The following is a 23384-nucleotide window of genomic DNA, read 5'->3' as shown; positions in this document are numbered from 1 at the left end:
AGATATTTGTTGTGCTTTTTGAGTCATTTTGGTTTTTAATTCTTTTACATTGTTGAGCTATTTCAATACACCCCATGTTTCGGATAGCCCCATAAAAAAGTCCATATGGGTTAGATCTGGCGATCTAGCAGGCCATTCCCCTTATCCAACTCCTGGATTGTTATATTATTATATGGATCTGTTACATGAAATATGATCCGAATTTTTCAAATATCTATTACATGGGCCATCCTGTATATATGTATGTGTGTTGGGTCAAAAAATACACAAATATACACGATATTGGACGTGTTCTAGTATTTTCATGAAAAGCCAATTCCTTAAACTTTTATTTAATTAATGCGGGAGTTTTGGTCCTCTATGTATAAGTCTCACGAACCAACCCTTTCCGATTGGATCTTAGCAGCAATGCAATATAATTAACATTTGATGTATTGATGATTACATTGCACAATAATAACAAACAATGAAGCACAATGCAAAGAATAATTTGTCGAGTGATAATTCAATAGGTAAGACGGGATTTAAAGATAGGCAAATAGAAATACCCACGCATTATAAGGATATTAAAGTGTACTCCTAAAAATAGAAGTTTCCATCTTTTAACGGGACGTGTGTCTAATGGGTTTGATGATTCGACACTTGGACGTGCTGAAAAGATGAGGCGTATTGTATCAAATCAACAACACGAAGTTTTAATGGAGAAGGCAAATAAGAGTTTGTTTGTTATTGCGTTTCTACCACTGTTTTAACTAATGAATCAAGCCTTAAATGTGTGTTAGTTAAAAGCAAAATTCGCCAGTTGGTTCGGGTAAAAAATGCATAAGCAACAATTCCAATCGTATGGAACTTTTTGGGAAGACAATTCCGTAAGTCCGCAAAAACTTCCAAATCCGATTAAAGCGAAACAGTTTGATGTGGACAACCCAATAAGGCAATACCAGGAAATTTAATAAAGACCGTGTGATTTTCATGAATCAACAATTTTGTTCAACCTTTTTAGTCGCATTTTGTTTGTTTTCATTAATTTAGTGGCTCCACGTAGCGTTCAGCCTTATTATTTATTTATGCACAATTTATAGCACCTGAATGCGGTGCATACTTCATTAATTTTTTTTTCTCTGCGTATTTGGCGAGTCGACGGCCCAGTCCTCCGCAAAATGCACTTCCATTAGGTCTTCAGATGTAGCATAATTCCACAAATATGTCTTTTTTGTGCTCAATTAAATCCGTAACAAGCAAACTGCTAATGGGAAATGCACTATTAAAACTATGTGCCACATTCGTCCAATGGCCATACCGGCATTCATGAACATATAAATAAAATATTATTATGACAGTAAACCGGCCATCTTAATCAAGTGGACTCGGGCGTGAGAAAATTGTATGGCCAGTGTCCAATCTAGAACATCGGTTTTTTAGCCATCTATCCGGTGTTTACTTATTAAAACGGTTTTTTAATCGATATACATAACTCATTCTGATTGCGTTTCCATTAAATCTAGTTCTATAAGAAAATAAGAAAGCGCAATGGAAATGGCATAACACGTCCGTTCTCACAATATTCTCTGACTAATATTTTGCACGTTTCGTTGTATCATAAACCAAAAGAAAAAGGAACTTCTTATAACACTGTGTAAAAGGAATGTTCTTAATCTCAAGAGATACGTCGTACTTGCGTATGACCAGACTTATTTATGCGCACAGAGACATTGAAATAACTTTATTATTTTTGAGATAATACACGTCGGAATATTTAAACTATTCGAGATTTGCGTTGGTGCATTAAGCCGTTCTGTGCTGATTTAAATGTACTCGATAAGGGCGATTCTCTTGGACGGACTTACACGTGGGGGCAAACTGGCATTTAAATATGAGGAATTTAAGGGCACAGTAAAGCGAAGATCGTCTCATTGATGTTGGGCATTTCACGGTTTTTCGATAATCTGAATCGGAATGACAAAGGAAACGAGGCACTATAAAGAATATGCGGTGGAGCCCAACGAGTTTGCGATAAAGGAGGGGGGCAGGCACCACAAGAAGTAGCGCACTGTCCAAGATAATACAATAAATTAAAGTGAAAATGTGCAGCTGATGGACTAAATACTAAAAGAAAGAAGTCTCTAGAGCGGGAAGACGGCAGTAGAGGGTTCTCTACCCAGAGCGTACAGAAAGCGAGCGGAAAAAAGAACTAGGAAAGATGAGATTTTTTTTAAAACTATTTATGGAGGAGGATTTCTTTAACTAACTAACTATTGATCGAGAGAGATAAATCGACAATCACAGAAATCACTGCCCTTTGTTGTATGTTATGTTAAGCGCCCTTTGGCACCTAACGTGAAGTGCCAAAGAGCACTTTATGTCGTGTTCTGCATTCAGGGAAGATCAACAGCCTAATGATGACCTGTCTAAAGACTGTATAGGGTTTTTTTATCCATAGAGCTATCTTGGAAATTTGAGTTCAGGATGTAGCTTAATAAGAACGTCATATTATAAACGCTAAAGCGAAAAACGCGTAAAGAATCATGCTGCCAGTAGTTTCGTTCTCTATTTCATAATAGAAGAAGTTCTATGTATTTTGCAAGATGAAAACATGAAGTGGGTGTGAAGAAAAATTTTCAATAAATTCAACTGGCCTCAAAGCATCTAAAATAATGAAATCGACAACCGTCGGAGATCAAAGTTATCCAGAGGCGATTTCGTAAAATATTCGTAGTAAGCGATTCGCAAGCGTCTGGAATCTTCAACTGATATGTCTTCTCCTGTCCTATTGGTAGGGTTAAAGAAGGATAAAACATATGGATTTGTAGTACGAAACATATACCACTCGAGAGTCGAAATCCCTTTAGATTAACAACCTTTTCAAAAGTGGATTTAAAGAGGGGAGGGGAGTGTTGTAGGTTGAACCACGAGAACGTAAAGCAATTGTAGGTGCAAAGAAGAATTGTCTCGATAAAGAACGATAAATCTAAGAAAATATAATATCCAACCTGAAAACTCAAGAGTATATTTGATGTAAATGTGATAGTGTAAAAATGACTGAAAATATTCTGAGTACAGAATTTAACCCATTACCGCATTTACGGAAATGCCTTAATAGTATCTGAGATCTGATGCCTACGCCTATGATTTCATATTTAACAATTCAAAAGCTTTTTCTAAGCCCCCCTGGGCTCGACTTGTTCCCATTTTCACAGTAATATTCTTGAAGACAACAAAAATGCTTATATTTTATGTTCAACAGCTCGACGGGCTAATTTTAATAAGCCTGATAATAAAGGAGTCTTAGCATGTACAGGTAATTAGGAAAAATGAGACTTTACCTCGATAAGTCCAAGAATGAGTCAGTGGTGCAGGTCTGAATTGCAACATTTGTAATAATAAAGGAATTCATGCTAAAAAATATTGCAGTTTTGGAGTTTTTTAAAGATCGTAAACGGGAAAATGTGTGGAAACATTATTTAACAGAGATGTAAAATATTTATAAAAATTTTGATTTGCCTGAAGTAAGTGCAACAACTCCCCAAATAACACTAGTAAAAGCTATAAGAGTAGATTTATTGATTTAGGTATAATAACAGCAATTTCGGAATTTTTCGCTTTGAAAAGCCGGAGGCTATCCACAGCCAATCATGCGATCATATCCATGTGAGCTAGATTATTAGTTTTTATTTCTGTTTTGTGAAAACTATCAAAGGCAATATTTGATTGCAAAATACGTTTTTGAGGTTTGCAGTTGTAATAGAGCAAGTTTTTAAATACCTCCAGAAAAGGTTAAAAATAACTATTCAGACATAACCAAATTTAATGAATCGGTAAGTACGTTTCAATACAATTATCAATAAGACCTTCACTGGCACAGTTTTTCCATTTATAACTTAACGCAGGCATAATTGCGGGTTTAAAAAACATTGATACTAATTATAAACTATTTTTTCGTCGTTGACGTGGAAAACTTGAGCAGGAACTGTTTTTTCATTTAAAAAGCCTGTTATTTTTATGTAACAGTTTTTCTATCGAGAATGGACTTTTGATGGTCGGCGAATTTCATACAAGTGTCTACCTTGAACGCTGGTGATTATTAAGTATTTAAAGTGAAAAGTGAGAGTTCTCCCACTTTTTAACTAATTTGTCAAATAGTATTAAAATGAACTCTAATGTAATGACGCTTTTAATCAAATTCCAAAAATCGACCTTTCAGACCTCTCGTTTGGATGGCTACGCGCTACACTTCCTGATTCTTTCATGTTTAATCACGTTCAATAACTGATCAATCATTACTCGATCTGCACCATATATGTCGAATTCATTTCACCGAAGCCATTTTCCATTGTCAGTTAATACTCATATTAATTAATCGTAGATGATAAAAAATTCCATGACGCCCATATGTACCTAGCTAGGTAAAAACACACATAACAAACCAAAAGTCACTTCCTATTGAAGCAATTGGCCGAAGTAGCAAAGTCAACTCTAATTACTCCAATGTTTTCTTAATGCTCTTGGTTAGTACAGGTACTTATCCTAATCCCCTCGATTCATCAAATACGAAGCCGCACATCAAACGAGGCCGGCAAACCCATTGAACGGCCCTTCAACTATTTGCTCTTCCTGTATAGACAAAGTGGAAACTCCTCTTCATAATATATTGTATAAATAACTCGATTTCAAAACGCAGATATTGTTTGACTAACACACTTATGTTCTCGTCAACTGGAATACACCATAATTTAAATAAATGGGTAAAATGAAATGGTGGGCAAAAATGGTCAAATGTCAACTGTAGTTCCTTGAAAACATACGAAGAAATGCGGTGGGGGGTCAGTTTTTTTCAAAGTTCCTCTAGAGTTACGTGAATCAATATTTGTGTTATCTTTTTTTATCTGGAAGTCGACACTGGACACTGGACTTGTTAGGTCGCCTCTTTCAGTTCCGAGTACCTTCTTGGTAGAGAGAACAGAGTTTTGTTCTAGAGTGGGATTGGTAGTATCTCTTAAAAGGGAACAATTAGTGATAATAATTTATCCTGAAAAATGAACTTTATGGAGGCATGGTTTAATGACAAATATCTGCGATATTCATATTATGTATATTAACTGCTGTCTTAGAATTTTATGTACTTTAAAATTAAACCGGTTTTATTTCGTTCCCATTCCGTAATATCAGGGCCGCGACATTAAAACAGAGCTACTTGGTTATTTTGTTGTTCAATTATTGTATTAAATGACTCTGCGATTTGCTATTACTTATTAATTTTATGTGCTTATGTGCATAAAAGCAGGTAAATATATATTCTGCATATAGATTATTCTAAACAAATATTTGGGCTACGTATACAACAATGTGGAATTAAAATTGTAAATCAATATCGTACCTTATTCTACACTGCGAGTGCGTTACACTTCTACATACATATACTCATTTAACACAAAACGAGGATTGTTAATTAAGTTAAGAATTGTTTCTTTTGCGATTCCTTTGTGGCCCGTGAGGAAAAATTTTATTCATTAATCAATTTAGTTCCAACCAATCAAGATCACAACTTTCAGTCGCCATCTTGGAATTTCAACAAAGACTTCTATCAATTTTCGCTATCAATTGTGAGGCATCAAACATTGATCAAGTTATCAAGATAAGCCTGGTGTCATATTGAATAGTTCTTTGCTAAAGTTCGATTAAGAAGTTCTCTCGAGAAAGAAAACGGATTATTCAAGATAAGGAATGAGAAACAAACATTTGAAAGAGTCTACACATGACGTGAAGTGTGACTGGAAATACTACTTGGACCTTTCTGTATAGAGCAGGGGCTAAGAACAGAGAACTTCTGAGACAAGGAAATTTTGTGAAAAAGAAGATACACAAGAAAATACTAGGTGGGCGTGATCCTAAAACGAGTTGCTTAGGTCAAGAAGGTAAGTTCGTTAAAGATGAAGATGTCGTTATAAATATGTGGATGTTCTACATATCAGACCCCGTACAAGAAGCTGACATCTTTTCCTAAAGAAGTTTCGCCAAGTAAGCCAGATTTTATTATAGCAATACCTAACTGCAAAAATCAACTCGATCATGTATCCCATTTTTAATTCTGCCGCAGAATCAGCTAATCACGCCATCACAATTCTTATTTTTTTAGTTACAGACGTAACAACTTCCCCGGTTCATGCGAAATTTTGTATTGTAATATCTCCCCATTGGGCGCATTCAAACAATTTACAGCGATCGAGCGCAAATGCCTTGGTCCAACAGTTTAATATGACAAGCCGCTCTTAATTTTATCTGGCGAAAATTGAAGATTCGAAATTCTAGTTTTCCTTCGCGGTACGTTTTGCCGCTTTAAGTCAGCGCCGGAGCGAAATGCAGCCGCCGCAATACAGCGCTGGGCGCTGCTATTCTCTGGATGGGTCCCTTGGTGGTATACTTATTTAAATATTTACTTAAAAATAGCAGGGATCACATTAAAAAGAGCAAGTCTTTCAATAACGATTATTTGAAAGCGTGTATAAATATCTTGGTGATAAATATTTACGTTTTTGTATGGATTCGTTGAAATTCTACATTTTTTTTGCCTTGAATCCATTGAATCTCCATGAGCAATCGACTGGGCATTAAAAAAAGTTTCTTCGTCCATTGTTTGGATTCGTCTTTGTTACCTGCTCCTTTGCAGTATTTCTACTCTTCCATTGTTACATTCTTCTATGTATTACTATATTCTCACTGTTTCAAGGCTGATCACAGCTATTTCCTCAGATTCGGTCAAGTCGCATAAATAAAATTTGAACGGCAGTGAATTCGATAATTGCGATGTCTCTTTGCGAAGAATTCTAATGGCTTGCAGTTAGCTGGCCGCCGCTGAATTTGAAATAGATGATTCCAAAACGCAGCTTAGTTTTAGTTAATTCGCCTCTAGTTATCAGCGGCGTGCTATAATTATTCTGTTTGTTAGTTGTTGCGTCCGAGTGAGTGTCTCAAAACTTTGAAAATTGGAACCCGGAAGGTCAAGTAAGGAAAGGTTTTATACGCGCACAAAAAGTTATGTTCGAAATTAGCGGCCCGCTGCGTAGTCTTTGGATATTATGTACCTAAACAAGTCTGTAGAGTGTATTAAAATGTTTCCTCACATTTATTGTTGCTTCTAAGTGTTTCAATAGGAGTAATTACTTCGGTTTTTCCGCATTTTAAATATGGGGCAGTGGCTCCATTTGTTAATAGCCGTATTATGTGAACAGTATAAAATAGAATTACATTTTCTTTGTCAAAAAAAAAAAAAAAAAAAAAAAAAAAAAATATATATATATATATATATATAGAATTTGGTGTGTGTGTGTGTGTGTGTGTGTGTGTGTGTGTGTGTGTGTGTGTGTGCGTGTGCGTGCGTGTGCGTGTGTGTGCGTGTGTGTGTATGTATGTATGTATGTATGTATGTATGTATGTATGTGTGTGAGTGTGCGTGTGTGTGTGAGTGTGTCTATGTATGTGTGTTTTCATAGACGCGAAACTGTTTAGAAAGGAAAATTTGAAAAAATCTTACCGCTGGGTCTGTAGCATCCATCATTGTACAGACCTTAAACTACCACTATTTCCAAAAAGGATGCACAAACAGAAAATATAGTGCTTTTTCACTAAAAACCAAAAAAACTCGATTATTCATCTCTTGACAACACCTCCCAGAATCCAAACTTGACAGTTCTGACATTTGCCGGACCGCCACACTCGTTGCCCATTTGTTTCCACAGCCGCCCACAATCCGAGACGCCGATGTTCAAATTTTTCCCGAAACGGCAAAACTGACGCGCGACAGTCTCGAAAACAAAAAACAAAAAACAAGCGACAAACGGAAAAGATGCGTAAATTCACGCTGCCTAAGCCTACTACTCGATGGTAAAATGCATGTGTGCGTCTCGCATTGCATTCGAATTTGCAACCAGCCTGCATCAAGTCGGCCTTGCATTGATTCATGGCTTACCCCGATTGAAAAAGGCGTTTTTTTTTAAGACGAGAGGGGGGTTTTTCAAGGGTACCAAATGAGGATTGATGTGTAAGCAAATATTCGTGTATTGTTCGGAGGTTGTACGGGATTTGGTATTTCAGTGCACCGCTGTACTGTCGGGTACCGGGCACCTCTACAGTATGACTTCTTTATGTGTTCGTTTACGAAACAAATGAAAAATAAAATGAGCAAACATTTGGCTGAGGCCCCCCTTTACTTCACCGTTCAAAGTTACGTTAGGCTTACTTACAATAAAAAAAAAAAGCAGAAAAGACCTTTTTTTAAGTTTCGTTCTTCGAACAGGGCCGTAAGGTGGTGGAAGAAGCCATTTCAAATCGAAATTTAGGGCGTGAAAGCTTCACCTATTTTTCCATCGAATTTCAACTGTGAAATTTTTATTAAAGAACGGCTAGTGTCTTCTTAGACCGCGGTTAGTGTTGGTGCTCAAATCATTTTAACCTCTCGAACTTTCCGAAAAATGTTACTTTGATCAATTTCGAAGATCTACAAGTGGCATGGAAGGGCACGGTAAAGTTCACAAAACATCTCGTTTAAAATTTAGAATAGGAATTAAATTAAGCACAAGTTGATAAAATAATTGGCGATTAAATCTTAACAAGAGCCAAAAAAAGAATTAAACTAAGGCCGACAGAACTTTTATTTAATGCTGTTCAAATAAAATCCAATTTTTTCACACCCGGATGATTTTTAATTTCTGCCCTTATTCAAATAAAAGGGCGCGAGATTCATTTTTTGGCCCTCCGGCGATTGTTTGCTTTAACACCCCGCTTAATCGTGGATTAAAAACGCAATCTGGGGGATTTTTTTCAGAAAAAAATGTAGTCACCTTTTGCAGGAAAAATTAGGGACTTTTTAATATTGTTTTAAACCGGCTTTAAGTGGCTTTATGGCGGGAAGTGTAATTCTTTTAAATTTAAATTTGTAAATCAACCAGTTGCAAGAAGGTACAGTGCGTTCCATTTAACTTGCAACCATTTCAATTGGCTATAACTTTTTTGACCTCTAAAGATATTAACGTGATTCAGTAAGCGTATTGTAGGGTGTATACAAATTCTAGAAAAGTACTATACATTTTTTAATTTTGCAATTCCAGGTCTTTTTTAACGAGACACCTTGTGTGTTGTGCCACCTTTCTTATTTCTAAATTTTTGAACCTCCACAAATTAAAGCGTCATCTACAAAAAAGAGTTTTTAAATCACATTTTCTTCTAACGTTTGGTTTTTTGTTTCACTTCGATGTCCCTGATAGTAAAGGAACTGTGCGTATCTAGACAAAATTATCCCAGTATTTTTTTAATTAATAATATTTGCTTTATTTGATAATAATTTTATGTTGGAATTTATAAAAGGAAAACAAGCAGGAAACGAGTTCAATTCCAAAAAAACAAAAATCCAATCACCTATAGAGCTGATTACGAAACCTCATAATTTCTGAAATTAACATTAAGAAGTTCTTTTGGTAAATTGACAACAAACACATTGTGCTTTTGCAAAAATCGGACTTTCATTTCGTAGCTCTCTGGTTGCGCATCGAAACATCATTTTCACGTAATTTTAAATTTTTACAATTTAACACGTAGATAAAAATACAAGATGATCCAAAGGTAACGGACCTTCACTCCTTCTTGAAACGCTCTCTCTAGTTCGTTGCAATTGCTGACGTATTTTTTATGCATAAATTCACATTTTTAGACAATTTGTTTTGAAATTTGAAACAATAAAAAATATTGGCTTTTCGGGAGTGGCGTTAGTGAAAAAAAAGTCGAGTTGTTGAATCCTGGCTCAAACACAGTTTCTCTGAAACCAACCTTATACACATATAATACACATAAGCTCTAGGTAGATCGCTTTAGGTGAAACTTAAGCCATGATTCAACAATTAGCGGCTCCACTTAATATGTACCGCCTTGATATGAACATTTTTGAAAGTTCTATAGAACATTAATTACATGTTTATGGTAAGTGCACCAGAACCTTGTCTTGAACGTATCGAGTAAACCATGCAGCGTGTTGGTGGTACGTACTTGTACCATCCGGATTATATTAAGGTACGCAATTGTACCACTCAAAAATTTTGCTGATATACATGCGTACGATCTGCCCTATCCCCTTAACAAAGGGAAACATTCATAGAACAGAAACGTGTTATGTTAAAACTAATCAACTACACTGCCACATTTACTTTATTATCGAGTTAATATTTGTGTTCCGGGTTCAAATGGTTAAATGGAGTGTTAAAATTTCATTTACAATAATAAACGATGAAACGACTTTTCAGTTTGATCCCAACAACCTACAATGTGCTTGATCGGCCGCCATCACCATTATTTTTCTTGATTTTCGAAGTGCTTAAGTATACAGTTCTAATATAGTAGATTGTCGGTTTATGTCCCTGAAAGCTCAATAGCTATTTATTTTTCTGAATGTGATGAGAAGAGTTGAACTCGAGAAGTTTTTTTTTAGGAGGTGAGTCACAGTTTCTGTGTCTGAGAGTGTGCTTTTTAGAGGTGAAAATCGACTAGAAGTACCAGTGGTAAATAGAATCTTTAAACACACTTTGAAGCTTCACCGCTTTAGTGTTTAGTGATTCAAGCATTGGCGCTTTGAGTGTGCTTAATTCCAAATTTCGCCTTTTAAGACTAGATGCATCGAGCGATTATTAATTTGAAGGTTACTCAAAAAACTAACAATTTAACGAAAGAAATGATAGAAGCAAACTTTTAGCATTTCCACTAATTGTCGTCTGTGGTCTGTACTACAATAATTTCTATAACACTTCTAATCTCTGCTCCAGAGCATAAATGCGAAGGACTTCGCGTCTTATGATTGCGCACTATACCTAGATTAAACGTTCTCAATAAATATTGAAAACGTAATTAAAATTTCTAATATGTCGGATTATATTTAGCAACAACCATGGAGAGATATGTTCGTTTAAGTGGAAGGTAATTAGCCTTTCTTCCTGTGCAGAATTGATAATCTCTTATAATTACCTGTTTTCTGTTTGGCGAACATCGACGTGAATAGAGTTTTTCCCAAGGCATTTCATTGGTTATGCCTTATTAGGCGTGACATCGTTATTTTATTTAAAGAAACCAATTGGAATTTGAAACACACCGTTCAGTTCGAAGGGAAACAAAGATAAAAATCCCTATTCTGCCTTTACTATTCTTTTTTCCCTCGTTGCCCGTAATTTTTCTCAATTATCAGACACTTCGACAACTTTTTAAGACCAAAGAGTTAAAGAAAATGTTTTCTAACTGAATTACCGCTAAGTGCCTCCATTCTTTTATCTCTTTCAAACCACTTAAAAATAAATTCTTATTTTCTTTTGTGAAAACACGAGTTTTAAAGCGGACGGTGGGAAAGTTTTTCTCGGAGTTTTTCTTTTACCTTTTGAGACCCGATCGGATGGTTTTTGCTCGGAAGAGTACACTTTGGCCGTTTTAGTGGTAAAACTTGGAGTTGTTTTTGATTCAGTAAAGTTCGGTTGGCTTTTCGTTTTTAATTGTATGAAAATTATTACCAATAATTGAAGGGAAAAGGGACCAACTAGGAAAACTTCTTGAATACTTTGAAGTATTAGGTCATAGCATCCATCAACAGAAAACATTTATTCTGCACTTCAGCAGTAATAAGGCCAAAATAACTAATAAAAGCCAGGATGGCATGCAATCGTTAGGAATTTTTCCGGTTATTCGGTTTCCTTTATATACAGTGGCAATTTTCTTCGGGGCGAAGCTTAAGGAAACGCTGAGACGATAATTTTGTTTTCTAATATAGAAGATATTGACATGCGATATGATGAAATTACATTTCAAACTTATAATTTGAAAATTTTTAGCTAATAATGGCCGTCGATCACGCTATTCAGCCGGCTTTTTCCACTCAGGAGGGAGCTGGGGTTTTTGCCTTGGGAATGAACTTCCAGAATATTAAACGTCTTAAAGGTACATTTAAAATTTCGCACAAAACACCATAAAAATTAACAGCAGACGGTTTCTCAAGAGTAACGAATTTTTATTCGCGCCACGTATGACGTCGATTAAAATCCCCGACCACACACAACATTTTAAAATCCTGCTACGAGCGGCCTTGAAGCAAAAAAGCTGCAGGCCGTTTTTAGCATTCAGCAGGATTTTTTCTGGGCCACGGTGTCAAAGACTCCCGAATCTAAACAGCGATGGTAAAACGCGCGACTGGGTTCGTTTACACTCGATTCCAGGCGATGAACCAGCAGATTTTGGAAGCGCTACCGTTACGAGTAACATGGTTACCTATGTTACTCAGGACACATAGACGCGCATAGGATCCAACTAAGATGATAAGATTAAAGGAACTGTTAGGTTATGAAGAAATTCACCCTTGAAAACAATAATTTTTTATTATACAGGGTGTTTTCTAACTACGTGCAAAAAATTTAAAGGCGTAATCCTCGACTGATTTTGAGTCAAAAATGTCTAATAAACATATGTCCGCAAATGCCTTGTTTCCAAGATACAGGGTGTTGACTGAAAGACGTTGAAAAAGGTTTTAAAGGTTTCTAAAGGTTTGGTGGTATTTACTAACTTATTTATTGTTAGTTTTTTTGCTACTTCCACTACTATAAACAAGATAGTCAGTGTTATTTTGGAGTTTTACTCTCTAAAGTGAAAGAATTTAGTTCTGTGTCCCAAAAATCAGATTATATATCAGTTTTGAAAATTTTTCAAATGCCTAATTACACTAAGCAATAAATGGGCAATATGGTTTTTGTTTACGGCCTTGCTGATGGTAAGTGTTTGGCAGCGAGGCGCATTTACATGGAAAGGTTTCCAAACCACCAAGCTCCCAACCACCAAACCTTAATGATGAGTAATTATTATGAGTAATATTGGTCATTTTCAGCAATTCTAATAATTAATCATTAAAGCATTCCCCCAAAAAGTTGTCTTTTCTAAAATTCAAACACCCAAATTGAGTCATTTTGGAAATAAAATCTCTTTTTCTTGTCACATTTCAACACCCTGTATCTTGGAAACAAGGCATTTGCGGACATATGTTTATTAGACATTTTTGACTCAAAATCAGTCGAGGATTACGCCTTTAAATTTTTTACACGTAATTAGGAAACACCCTGTATATGAAAGACGTATGAAGGCTTAAAATAATAAACACGAGAATTGAGGTCCTTGGTTCGAAAAGGGGGTGAGTCACTATTTTGCCAAAAGTGAAATATGCCTTTCACAGTCTGCTATAAAACGCAGACATCGTTTGATGCAAAAACGAGACGAATACTCAATAAGCAACGAAAACATAAGCACGTTTGACTTATTCCTTGCACAAATTTACCAACCACCAATTAAAGTATTATATTTCTTCGTTATTTTTATTTTATTTAGTGACGTTGCTTGTTTGATTAATTTGTCGATGCATAGGCCTTGGTTTGGACGTGTAATCGAGGAACTCTTTAAACATTCGTAGTTAGCGTCAGCTGCTTTACGATTTAAAGTCATTATTGTTTCCCAGGACATGATTTATGATTTTTCCACTCTTGTAATGTCTTTTTCAATCCCAGTGCCGAAAATTCTTGATAAAGAAAAGTTTAACAATTCTACTTATCGACTTTTTGTATATTCGTCACTTTCTAATAGATTCGAATGCAGCGAGTCTGCTATGGGCCCGTTTTTTTTCGAAAATTTATCTTATTGAACATAAAAAAAGTCTGTCAACTTTAACGAAAAAAAAGTCATAATGCTCCGTTGCCTCTTAAGGATGCAAAATTTTAAAATATGGTACAGCTAACTATAGAGTATGTACCAATAGCTAACATGTCAGTCTATGACACTATAAAAAGGGATTCTGTGGTTTCGCAAGCTTCAGACTTTTCAAGCACCGATGGAGAAGGGAACTTCTCTGATTGATTATATCATATTATATTATCTTTTTGTATATTATAATATTCCTGCTTTAAAAGATTTAAACTGACTTATTCCGTTTTTGTAACAATTACAATATTTTTAAAGTTCCTGCGTTTTTTTTTAATGGTAAATTATCCGAACTTCCATTTCTTTGCAGAAACGAAACACATTTTACACAAAAAACAAATAAAACCATATATATATATTTTTTTGTTTTGATACTCCCGAATATTTTTTTAAATTGACCCATCCTTTTTTTGTATCAAGGTCTTCAATTTCTATTCCGTAGGTCTGGAAGCTGTGAACGTGGAAGGAGCCATGTTCGGAACCATCTTGAGTGACTGTGTTGTAAACTATAATATATTGACCAACGTTCTGACGATGTTCACTTGCTCATGTGGCAAGCTAAAAGACTCATGTCTTTTATCCGATGGGAAAAATGAGGGCAGACCATAATGACCATGGTGATCTAGACTACAGCAAAAACACAGACTTCTAAGCAGTGATATACACAGAAGAACCAGAGGGGCAGAAAATGTAATCTTTAATTTGAATATTCCAATATCTCTAAATAAAATTTCCAAATACAGTATATCTTTTTCATAAATGATAATACGGACGTTTCTATATGAGCCAAAAATGTCTTTTGCCCTAACCTAATCAATTCCCAACCACTAAACTCTCAGGCTGTATTGAAACTTCTTCCGGACTGATTTAACCTTTTCAAGAATATCAATACGTTTATTAATGATCATTCTTTTTCATGTATGAAACTCGACAAAAAAGTCATCGCGATGATTAAAAATACATTTTAACACCTCACACTGCCATAATACAGCGTGATACAGCGTTAAAATCCCGTTCGCACGAAGAAAAAACTACCCCTTATTAGTTTTAAATGAAGGGGTTAATTTTTTGCCCAAGGATTACTAGTAAATTTGGTTACATTGTTCTTTGACATTTTGGTCTATGAATATTGTTTTTTTCATGATGCGGCTTTGCAGCGAGCAGTGGCAAAAAAATTAAATAAATATGCGAAGAATGACTACGGGAAAGTTTCCCGCTTGTGGAAGTATTAAATTCTCGCAGAATCACCCCCACGATGTGTATAAAAAATCACTGACCGTCTCAATAAAAAAAAGATGCGGCTCATTCAAATTCTCAATATCCCTAAATCGCTGTTATACGTGTCCTCGTGTGTTTGTCATGTCGATGAACCAGGAAAACGTGCTAAAAATTCCTGACCGTTCTTGACCCTCGTCACTTTTTATTTTGTACGTCGAAAATTAGGTGAGCGCGTTTACATCTGCATTATTAAGGCCGGATCCGCAATTTTTCGACTTCAATTAATTTTAGTTTTTAGGACTATTTGGAGAGAGAGAGAGAGTATTTCATTCATGGAAATCTATCCGACGCAGTCCTCAATCATTGTCCTGTTTGTAAAATATCGACCGAAACTAAAAATTCGTTATACCTCCAACTTTAGCTAAGAACACCATAACAGCCATACTACCTACTATACTTCCAATTAATGGCTCTATCTCCATCCAAAACTCATCCCATAATTCTTCAATCAGATTCTAATGTACCAAAGCGGTTCTCGACTAACTAACGTCGTGCTTCGCGTGCATTCTTCTGCAGCAGAACTTTTATGGCCGCTCTTCATTTAATCTCCTTTCTTCTGGGATTCTTTTTTCTTCTCCTGCTTATGTATGTATGGAAAGCCTAGGCCGATTTTTTCCTGTTAGGCCAGCCCAATAACCGGTTTTTTGCTGCATGCAGGAGGAGCGAAAACCGCTAGAGATGCGCTGTTAGTATCGATTTCAATTAAACACCACAATGTGGAATTTAGGTAATTTTTTTTTATCTTTAGGCTGTGAAGAATGATTCAAACGTTGTAGACGAGATAGCTGGAATATTATTCGATTGATTTGAGAGTTAAATGATTTCAGAAGTAAGATCGAGTTGGCAAGTGTTCGATGCATGCACTTCATTCCTCTCTCTCGACCGTTGACTCGCAGGAACGGTCTAAGATTTTATATTGTGCAGGTCAGCAGTTTTATTATTTTTATCCCGCCCAGTCTATTGCCTTTTTGCTGCGGCATAGTTTGCCTTCTTTCCGGTTCATTCCGTTTGAAAATAACACAGTTCATTCTCCGAGGGGTCACTAAATGGAAGTAAAATCGCTTTTTCTACCCCAACTTTAAAATTTTCTACATATCGAACCAGTGTGTTTTGCATAGCCTTGGTACATGGTGGTACACTATATCATGCGTATCATTATGCGATAAATTTTAATACTGGCACAGGCCTATTTTAAAGTTTTTCCATTTGTAAGGTGCGTGTACGTTTTATTAGGAGGGATTGAGGCAACTCGAGCGCAAGAAACCGATTCATCCCTTGCGGAATAAGGGTGGCAATCAAATTTAGGCCATTTTGCACCCTTTTCGCACCCCAACCAAAAAAGTTTCATAATTCGATAATAGCTGGATGCATCCATTTTTTTCTTCCCTACAAATTATTACAAATCGAAACCATTCAATAGGTTTTTTCGGAGGGACCACCCTTATTGTTAGGGTCGCATGTTGGGGTGTCGATAAGTATTGGTCTGGTAAAAATTGGGGCGCAGCACCCTAATATTTCACGAGTCTTATTAATGTGGGCATTTTTATTCTTAGATGGTATGAGCGTATAGCAACATTCGATTATGATATGTAGAATGTATATTATAATCCTAGCAGGAGTAGATGTTGTAAATTAATAAACCCAGGTCAGGTTTTATAGGGTTATTCACATCGATCGGACTAATAAAATTTCGCAAAAAGGTGGCATTTTTATTTAAACAAACTGCAGTAAAATCACCATAAAAACGTCTATAAAAGTCAATGGGAAATTTTCTTTTAATAAATTACTAGTTTATCTATGGGTTGGCATTTTATTACCCCCTTGTAAAAACCATGCGTAGATATTAAATTGGTTTTATGAGTTTCCTACCAAATGGAATGGAACTACATACGTGGTGAGTTTTAGAATGATGATGAATTTAAACAATAAAGAGGGACATATCGAAACATGTCCCAGATAATATAAAATATATACAGAAAGGAACTAAATCTGGCAGAAATCCTCTAAAATTGCAAAGAATTCTTTTTAACTAAAATTTTTCAACCCACAAATTTTGTTTCTAGTTGCAATTTTTTTATGCAAAATACATCGCTCGTGTAGTAGATGAATGTAATGTAATGAGTTTCTCTTATGAGCCCCCCCTCCTTACATCATGTGTTTTTTGAATTCTTCAACGGATTCTACACATTTGTAGATACACAAAATGCTCATCATTCACCTATTTGCCTTAATTTCTAGGGAATCTTTAATTGCCTGAATTGATATTCTGTCATTATCCACCTCCGTTCAATTTAATATGCGACAATCAAATGAAATCTCTAATATCTGTGTTTAATTTAACTTGGCCATTTTTTCAAGTCTTATTCAATATTTTAATAACATATAATTATTACATTTTACAGTGAACCATAATTTGTAATAGCTGTATTGGCACGCTTTGGACAGCAAGCATGTATTCAAAAAGCATTCAGTTGCTTCTTTTGACAAATGAGTCATGTATTTCAAATGTGAACCATAACATCAAATCTAAACTAGAGCTTAGTACATACTCACGTAATGTCCATTTAGAATACCTCGCTACAACCTAGATGAATTCCAAATCATTTCTATAATTTTAATGCTTCCTATGAATTCCTGAGATTTCAGAATGTTGGAGACTTGTCTAGTAGGTCTCAAGTATATTTTTCATATTCATTAAATTTATAATATTTTTTTCGATGAAGGGAAATTTTGATTAATGGAAAGAGATTTCATAAATTGGATTTCTCGAAACTAGAACGTCCTGCCACAAATCTCTCGGAGTATTTCAGAAGATTTTTTTTATTTAATAATTTAAATTAGGAGATCTATCTTATATTTCGAAATTGAAAATTAAAGATTCCGCTAAAATTCACTTGAGATCTCGAGAACTGGAAGATCTCTTTTACAGTCACCACGTCTGTCTTCAAACTATTATTCAGGATTTGAGAGTCACTTTTAGTATCTGACTACAAGTTTACGTTACGTCTACGAATATCAAAATTTTCCGAGATTTTAAAAAAGTCTTTTCAGTTCTCAAGTTTCTTTACGATTTTGGGGATAAATTATTGTTCTGAATTTCTGGAAATCCACCGATCTGATTCCTTCTAAAGGGGCATCATGGGGTTCCTTACCGTCTCACCTTCACCGTTATCGTACATAAATCTAAAAGTTACAGTTACATTCATCTACAAACAAACCCAACGGCCCTATGATGACTATTTGCATTGGTAACACCCTTAAAAAATACCTATGTCACCTAAAATATCTTTACGCATACATTAACGTTTTTTATCGAGACTCAAAATAATTAAAATCTATCTCATAGATCCTTTTTAAACAAAAGCTGCCCTATAAAAAGCATGTCTTTGTCCTTTTAAGGTTCCGTTTTATACCCTCAGACGTGAGAAAGGACCTGAGAATTCGTATGTTCTGATGGCGAATATAAAAGGGATGACTACGTTTGTCTCAGAAGTTCATTTGTTTTTTCACATCGCTAGAAAAAAATTTATAATGTTCTAATCGCTTGAGGTTTTTTAGAACAAAAATAGTAAAGTAAAGAATATCCTCTTTGACTCTGGCCAAGGATAAGTTTTTGAATCTTTGACAAGGATTTTGACAACAGGTATTTAGTACCTGCTCACACCAACCATGTAAACCTACTCAGTCTACATCTAAGATATTACCTGTAGCGAACCGGTTTTAAAGCAATTTGAGGGTTAATTTTTTGCTTGAAACAAATACGTAATCCACAGGGTGTTCTCACAGCGTCACCCTTCTGAATACAGTTTCCGAAAGGGGTGACATCGTGAAAGATGATCCGCTGCGCATATATTAATTTTTTTGTTTTACGTCAGCCACCGAATGAGTATTTAAAAATTTCATTGTGACCAATTTTTTTTCGTAAGAGGAACACGGTTTCGTGTTGACACATTGTATAAGTGGTTTGACAACTTTTGCTTTGTTTTCCTTCAGGAAGCAGCGTGTCGCGTGAGAAAGCTGAGGACTATTGTTCTCGAAACTCTGAACCAGCAAAAAGCAGTATGTTGCAGTATAATTTTAAAATTGGCAATTTCTTAAAACGGCATTAAAGTGTATCGCCTCTGCGAAACCAATAAACCAAATAGACCATAATTCGGGGGTGGAAGTGATCCATTACTTAACATGACTCTTGAAAATTTGATAATATTCGTGATTACGGGCAATCAAAAAGAAATTTACAGCGCAATGTAACCAGTTTACATGGCGAATTATCGATAATTTACTTCCATGCCGACTTCAAACCTTGCAATAATTAAAACTTTCAAAACTTTGTTGTACCTAAATTGTTTCAATGAGTTATTGATTCTGGTTCCAGCTCAACAAATTTTTCGTGTATATCATAGGGGTTGTTTCATTCCGATCATTGAAATAAATTATTAGTTTTTATATCGTGTATCTCTAAATTTTCTCTCCTCTCCTCCTTGTTCAATTTTTAGCAAATTATATTTTTTTGTTACTTTAAAAGCAGCATTAAATATAGCAAAAATACTATCTTTTGGCTTTTGTCAATTTTTTTAAATGTTGCTTCGTCACCGGCAGTGCGAAATGGCTAATTCTTTTAGATTGACATGTGAGAAGAGACACCACAAATTAAAAGTCTTCCAAAACTATATTCGATGGTGTACTGCGATTCAAAATCTGCCATTTACTTTTGAAGAAAAACAGATGTAAATTTCACAACAAAACTGGCTGAATGCTGCTTTTGAATTTTAAAAAATTGTTAAAAAATTAACATGGGGGGAGGGGAGGGGGTTAGTGAGTGATTTAGAGCCGCACGATATACGAATTTTAGAAGCTGCTTTGAAGAAATCGAGGAATGCAGGGGTGTGTGGTGGTGCTTTGTTGAAGTATAATTTTTAGGTAACCAAAATACTTACCATCAATATTTTTTTATGACATATTCCAATACCCCAAAATGTCATTTCCAGAATATAAATGTACGCGCAGACTACTCAACCATGCACTATCAACCCAAAATAGTTCTAAATAACCATGAAAAAACAAAAGCAACAAACATCGATATGAAAACTTCCACACTAAATTGAAAAGTTTGTTTGAAACGAACTCGGAAATGGGTAATTTAGTATCCCGACTTCATCTTGATATTTCTGGCGGATACCTCAAAGTTAAAAAATTTCCCATTTCAAGCACAAAAACAGTCAAACAAATCCAGAAACAGTGAGCTAAATTAATTAAGTAGCTATGATGAACTGAAAAGTAAAATTCTACAAAAAGCGCCTGGTGGGCAGATACTATACACGGTTGAAAAGAAGCCAACTCACTCGCTGAAGAGTTGTCCAGCATTCTTCCAGGGTTCTCTCCGAAATCGTCGAAGAGTTGCGTTGGAGTTGGAAGTCCGGCAGCGTTAGTTGGGAAAGAAGCTGTTTAGTATAGTTATTAGTACAGTTTTGAAGCTACAGAATGGTTATGACACACCACGACAGGTAATTTAGGAATAATCTTATCGTTTTCGGTGAAGATATTGAGCTGGAAGATGCAACGACATTTCCAAACATTTTAACAAAATGAGGAAAAATTCTGCATTTTATTTCTTGAAACACCGACTTAAACTTATTTGATGCATGAAATATGAATAACATAAAATTCAATTATTTAGGTATTTTTTTGGTTCGACGATCAAATCCATCCTTTGATTCCGCCAATAAGATCATTCCTCAATGTCTTGAAAATACCAAATGGGACTAGAATTTAGTTTCCCTTTTGTTAAATAACTCAGATCGTACATCCACTACACGTTACAAATACGACATTTACCTATTTAAAAAAGCAGAAACGCCCCGGCATATACCCCACAACATGTTAACATGTAAAAAGTCTTAACACCCAACATCTAGAACTCATCCAAGCCACCTTAATAAATACAAGAAAATAAATTAAGAATGAACAAAAATAATTTTAAAAAAATTAAAAATAAAATCCAAACAATTCACCGGGTGCGAAGGTTCTAGCCAACACCTACTACACGTGAAGTAAAACAGAAAAATCTTAATGGTTGGGAACCTAATAACATGGAGAGGTATTTAACATATTTCGCCATGGGTATTAACTCTCATAAAATGGCTGCTTGCCCGGTTTTATGGCTGAGGTTCATTCAAATTACCCAACCGGAAAATAATTCATTTAATAACTCATTTCTACACTTTTAAACGAGCTTTTTTCTAAATCGTCTGCCATTTTTGCAGCAGACTTCTTCATTCTTTCGTGTTACCACTTTTCTCATCAGATTTTATCTTGTGCGCGTAGTTTGTGTTAAAATGAATTGGTACAATTACTGGGTTATTATAATGTGTAATAAATGTATTTAGTCTGGGAGAAGTGTGCCTTATTGATCGTTGTTAATAGCAAAATTACCCTAATTACCCACCATTAATACGACTTTAAAAGAAGTTTTCATTAATAAGCGTGTTTCTTGATTGCTTTATTATATCTCTAATGTAATGGGTGGCTTTAATTTATACTTTTTCAGATTATTATTACTCACGTTAGTTCAGAGTTATTGATGCTAATTATTATTCCGTTTAGTGAAGAATTAAAACTTCCAAGCAGGAGATAAATTACTTAATGGATACCTGATGGAAAACTGACATATGCAACAAATAATTAAAATTATTTTTTAAAAATGAAAATATATACATATATAATATAATCAGATGTTCTTGGATTTCCATGCGAAAGTGGTGATTAAAGCCAGTGAAGAAATGTAACAACTTATAAATTTACGACCGAATGCAACATCAAAATGAACTTTGAAACTGGATAAGAAACTGCATAAAATTCTAAATAAAAATGAAAAGAAAATACTGTTATAATAGAGATGTCGGTACTATCTAAGAACATGGAGGTAGTCAATGATGAAGCGGATGGATGAAGACATACAAGAATGTGAATTTTTTAAGATAATCGTCCTTAATAAATTGATGAAGGTGTGTGGGATTAATTTCTGATTATAGCACTGACGTTGGAATGTTTTCCATGTTATATATGTAAATCAAATAAAATCACTGAGAGTAACTCCATACAACTAGATTATATTGTAGTTGCAAAATTAATGCATAACAAACGTTTGGATTAAAGGACTTCACCAGAACTTCTTTAATCAGAACTAATTAATAATCATACTATTATGTGCTTAATTATGAAAGCATGAAATAAGCTTTTCAGACATATAGACGGGTTTTTATTCGCAGTATGTATGACGGGGAATGTGGACGAATACCATATAAAAATTTCTAAGGACACAGATGAACTGAGATACATAAAATTAAATTTTTAAAGCAGTTTTAATTACTGTTACTTACTTCGAGACTATTTATTTACAAGTAGTAAAAAATAGCAATAATTTTTTGGCAAAAATAATTATGTGCGAAACGCATCTTTTGGCATCCCTTCAGCCATAAAATTCTGCTGAACCGAAATCTGCAAAAAGTATTGAAATCAATTTGATGATTTATGAGAATTTGATCTATAATTTTTCATTTCCGCTTTTATTTCTGATATACAGAGTGTTAAGAAAGTGCCAAAAAAATTAGAGGTCAATAAAATTTTGTGTTAATTTTTAAAAGCGTCTTACTTGGAAAGAACTCTCACCTTGCAAATCTTCAGTATTATTGAGGCATCGTAACATGAGCATAGTAGTTCTAACAACTTTGAACGCATGATCTCAAATATTACGAAACGGTTGAGCTTTGATTTTGCAAGGAATCTGATTGCTCTTGACCTTACTTATGAAACCGCATATAAATGTGTTTAAATTTGTAAAAAAAAATTATCCTTAGAATAAAAAAAAATAAAAAAAGAGTTATCAGTTTGAAGTTTCAAATACTTATCCATCAGCTTTGGTACATAAAATATTTTTGGATTTTGTATAGTATATTTTTTAAATACTTAACGCTCTACGCTGATAAATTTGAAAAGTTGTACCACTATTCTGGTCAAAAATAAAATCAAGAAATGATCTCGAATAATTCAAATTATATTAGAAAGTACAGAACTCTTCAAAACTATTAAAAGACTACTTTAGAGACGTAAAATTCTTAATGAAGAAATAATCAACAAAGAAGCTTCATTATTTAAGGGAACTTTAATTTAAAAATGTACTCAATTAATGAAATAACTAAAAAAAAAAACATAAATCCAGAGAATTGGTAGTTTATTTGAATGCCACTAGTCACGATACAAGAGAATTATGAGAAGAAGCAGAATTACGATAACAAAATCACTTGCATTATCTCGAGGAAGTCGAAACATTTAAAATTTAGTAAGGAATTAAG

The 23384-nt window shown here is 34.8% G+C and overlaps 1 protein-coding gene and 1 long non-coding RNA gene across 18 annotated transcripts in view; one reads left to right on the top strand and one right to left on the bottom strand.

Moving 5' to 3' along the window:
- dati (datilografo) overlaps nucleotides 1–23384 on the bottom strand; it is a 150938-nt gene that overhangs the window by 61395 nt on the left and 66159 nt on the right. For 11 of the 16 annotated variants that reach the window (XM_066288716.1, XM_066288726.1, XM_066288732.1 and 8 more), the window contains one exon: nucleotides 20352–20474. The exons of 2 other annotated variants lie outside the window; for them this stretch is intronic. In XM_066288716.1, coding sequence (XP_066144813.1) covers nucleotides 20352–20474 — 123 coding nt within the window. The remainder of the gene's footprint in view (nucleotides 1–20351; nucleotides 20475–23384) is intronic. 3 more of the 16 variants (XM_066288725.1, XM_066288723.1, XM_066288729.1) reach the window with 3 other exon arrangements.
- On the top strand, nucleotides 6670–14497 carry LOC136342679 (uncharacterized). Of its 2 annotated transcripts, none has more exons than XR_010732679.1 (2): nucleotides 6670–6999; nucleotides 14198–14497. It is a non-coding gene; the product is annotated as an uncharacterized lncRNA (long non-coding RNA). The 2 variants fall into 2 exon arrangements; XR_010732678.1 differs by lacking the exon at nucleotides 6670–6999 and adding an exon at nucleotides 11514–11958.

This window comes from Euwallacea fornicatus, chromosome 12 (assembly GCF_040115645.1).
Source record: "Euwallacea fornicatus isolate EFF26 chromosome 12, ASM4011564v1, whole genome shotgun sequence".
Classification (NCBI taxonomy): domain Eukaryota; kingdom Metazoa; phylum Arthropoda; class Insecta; order Coleoptera; family Curculionidae; genus Euwallacea; species Euwallacea fornicatus.
The sequence above is the reverse complement of the archived record's forward strand: the minus strand, read 5'-3'. Positions and strand labels throughout refer to the sequence as shown.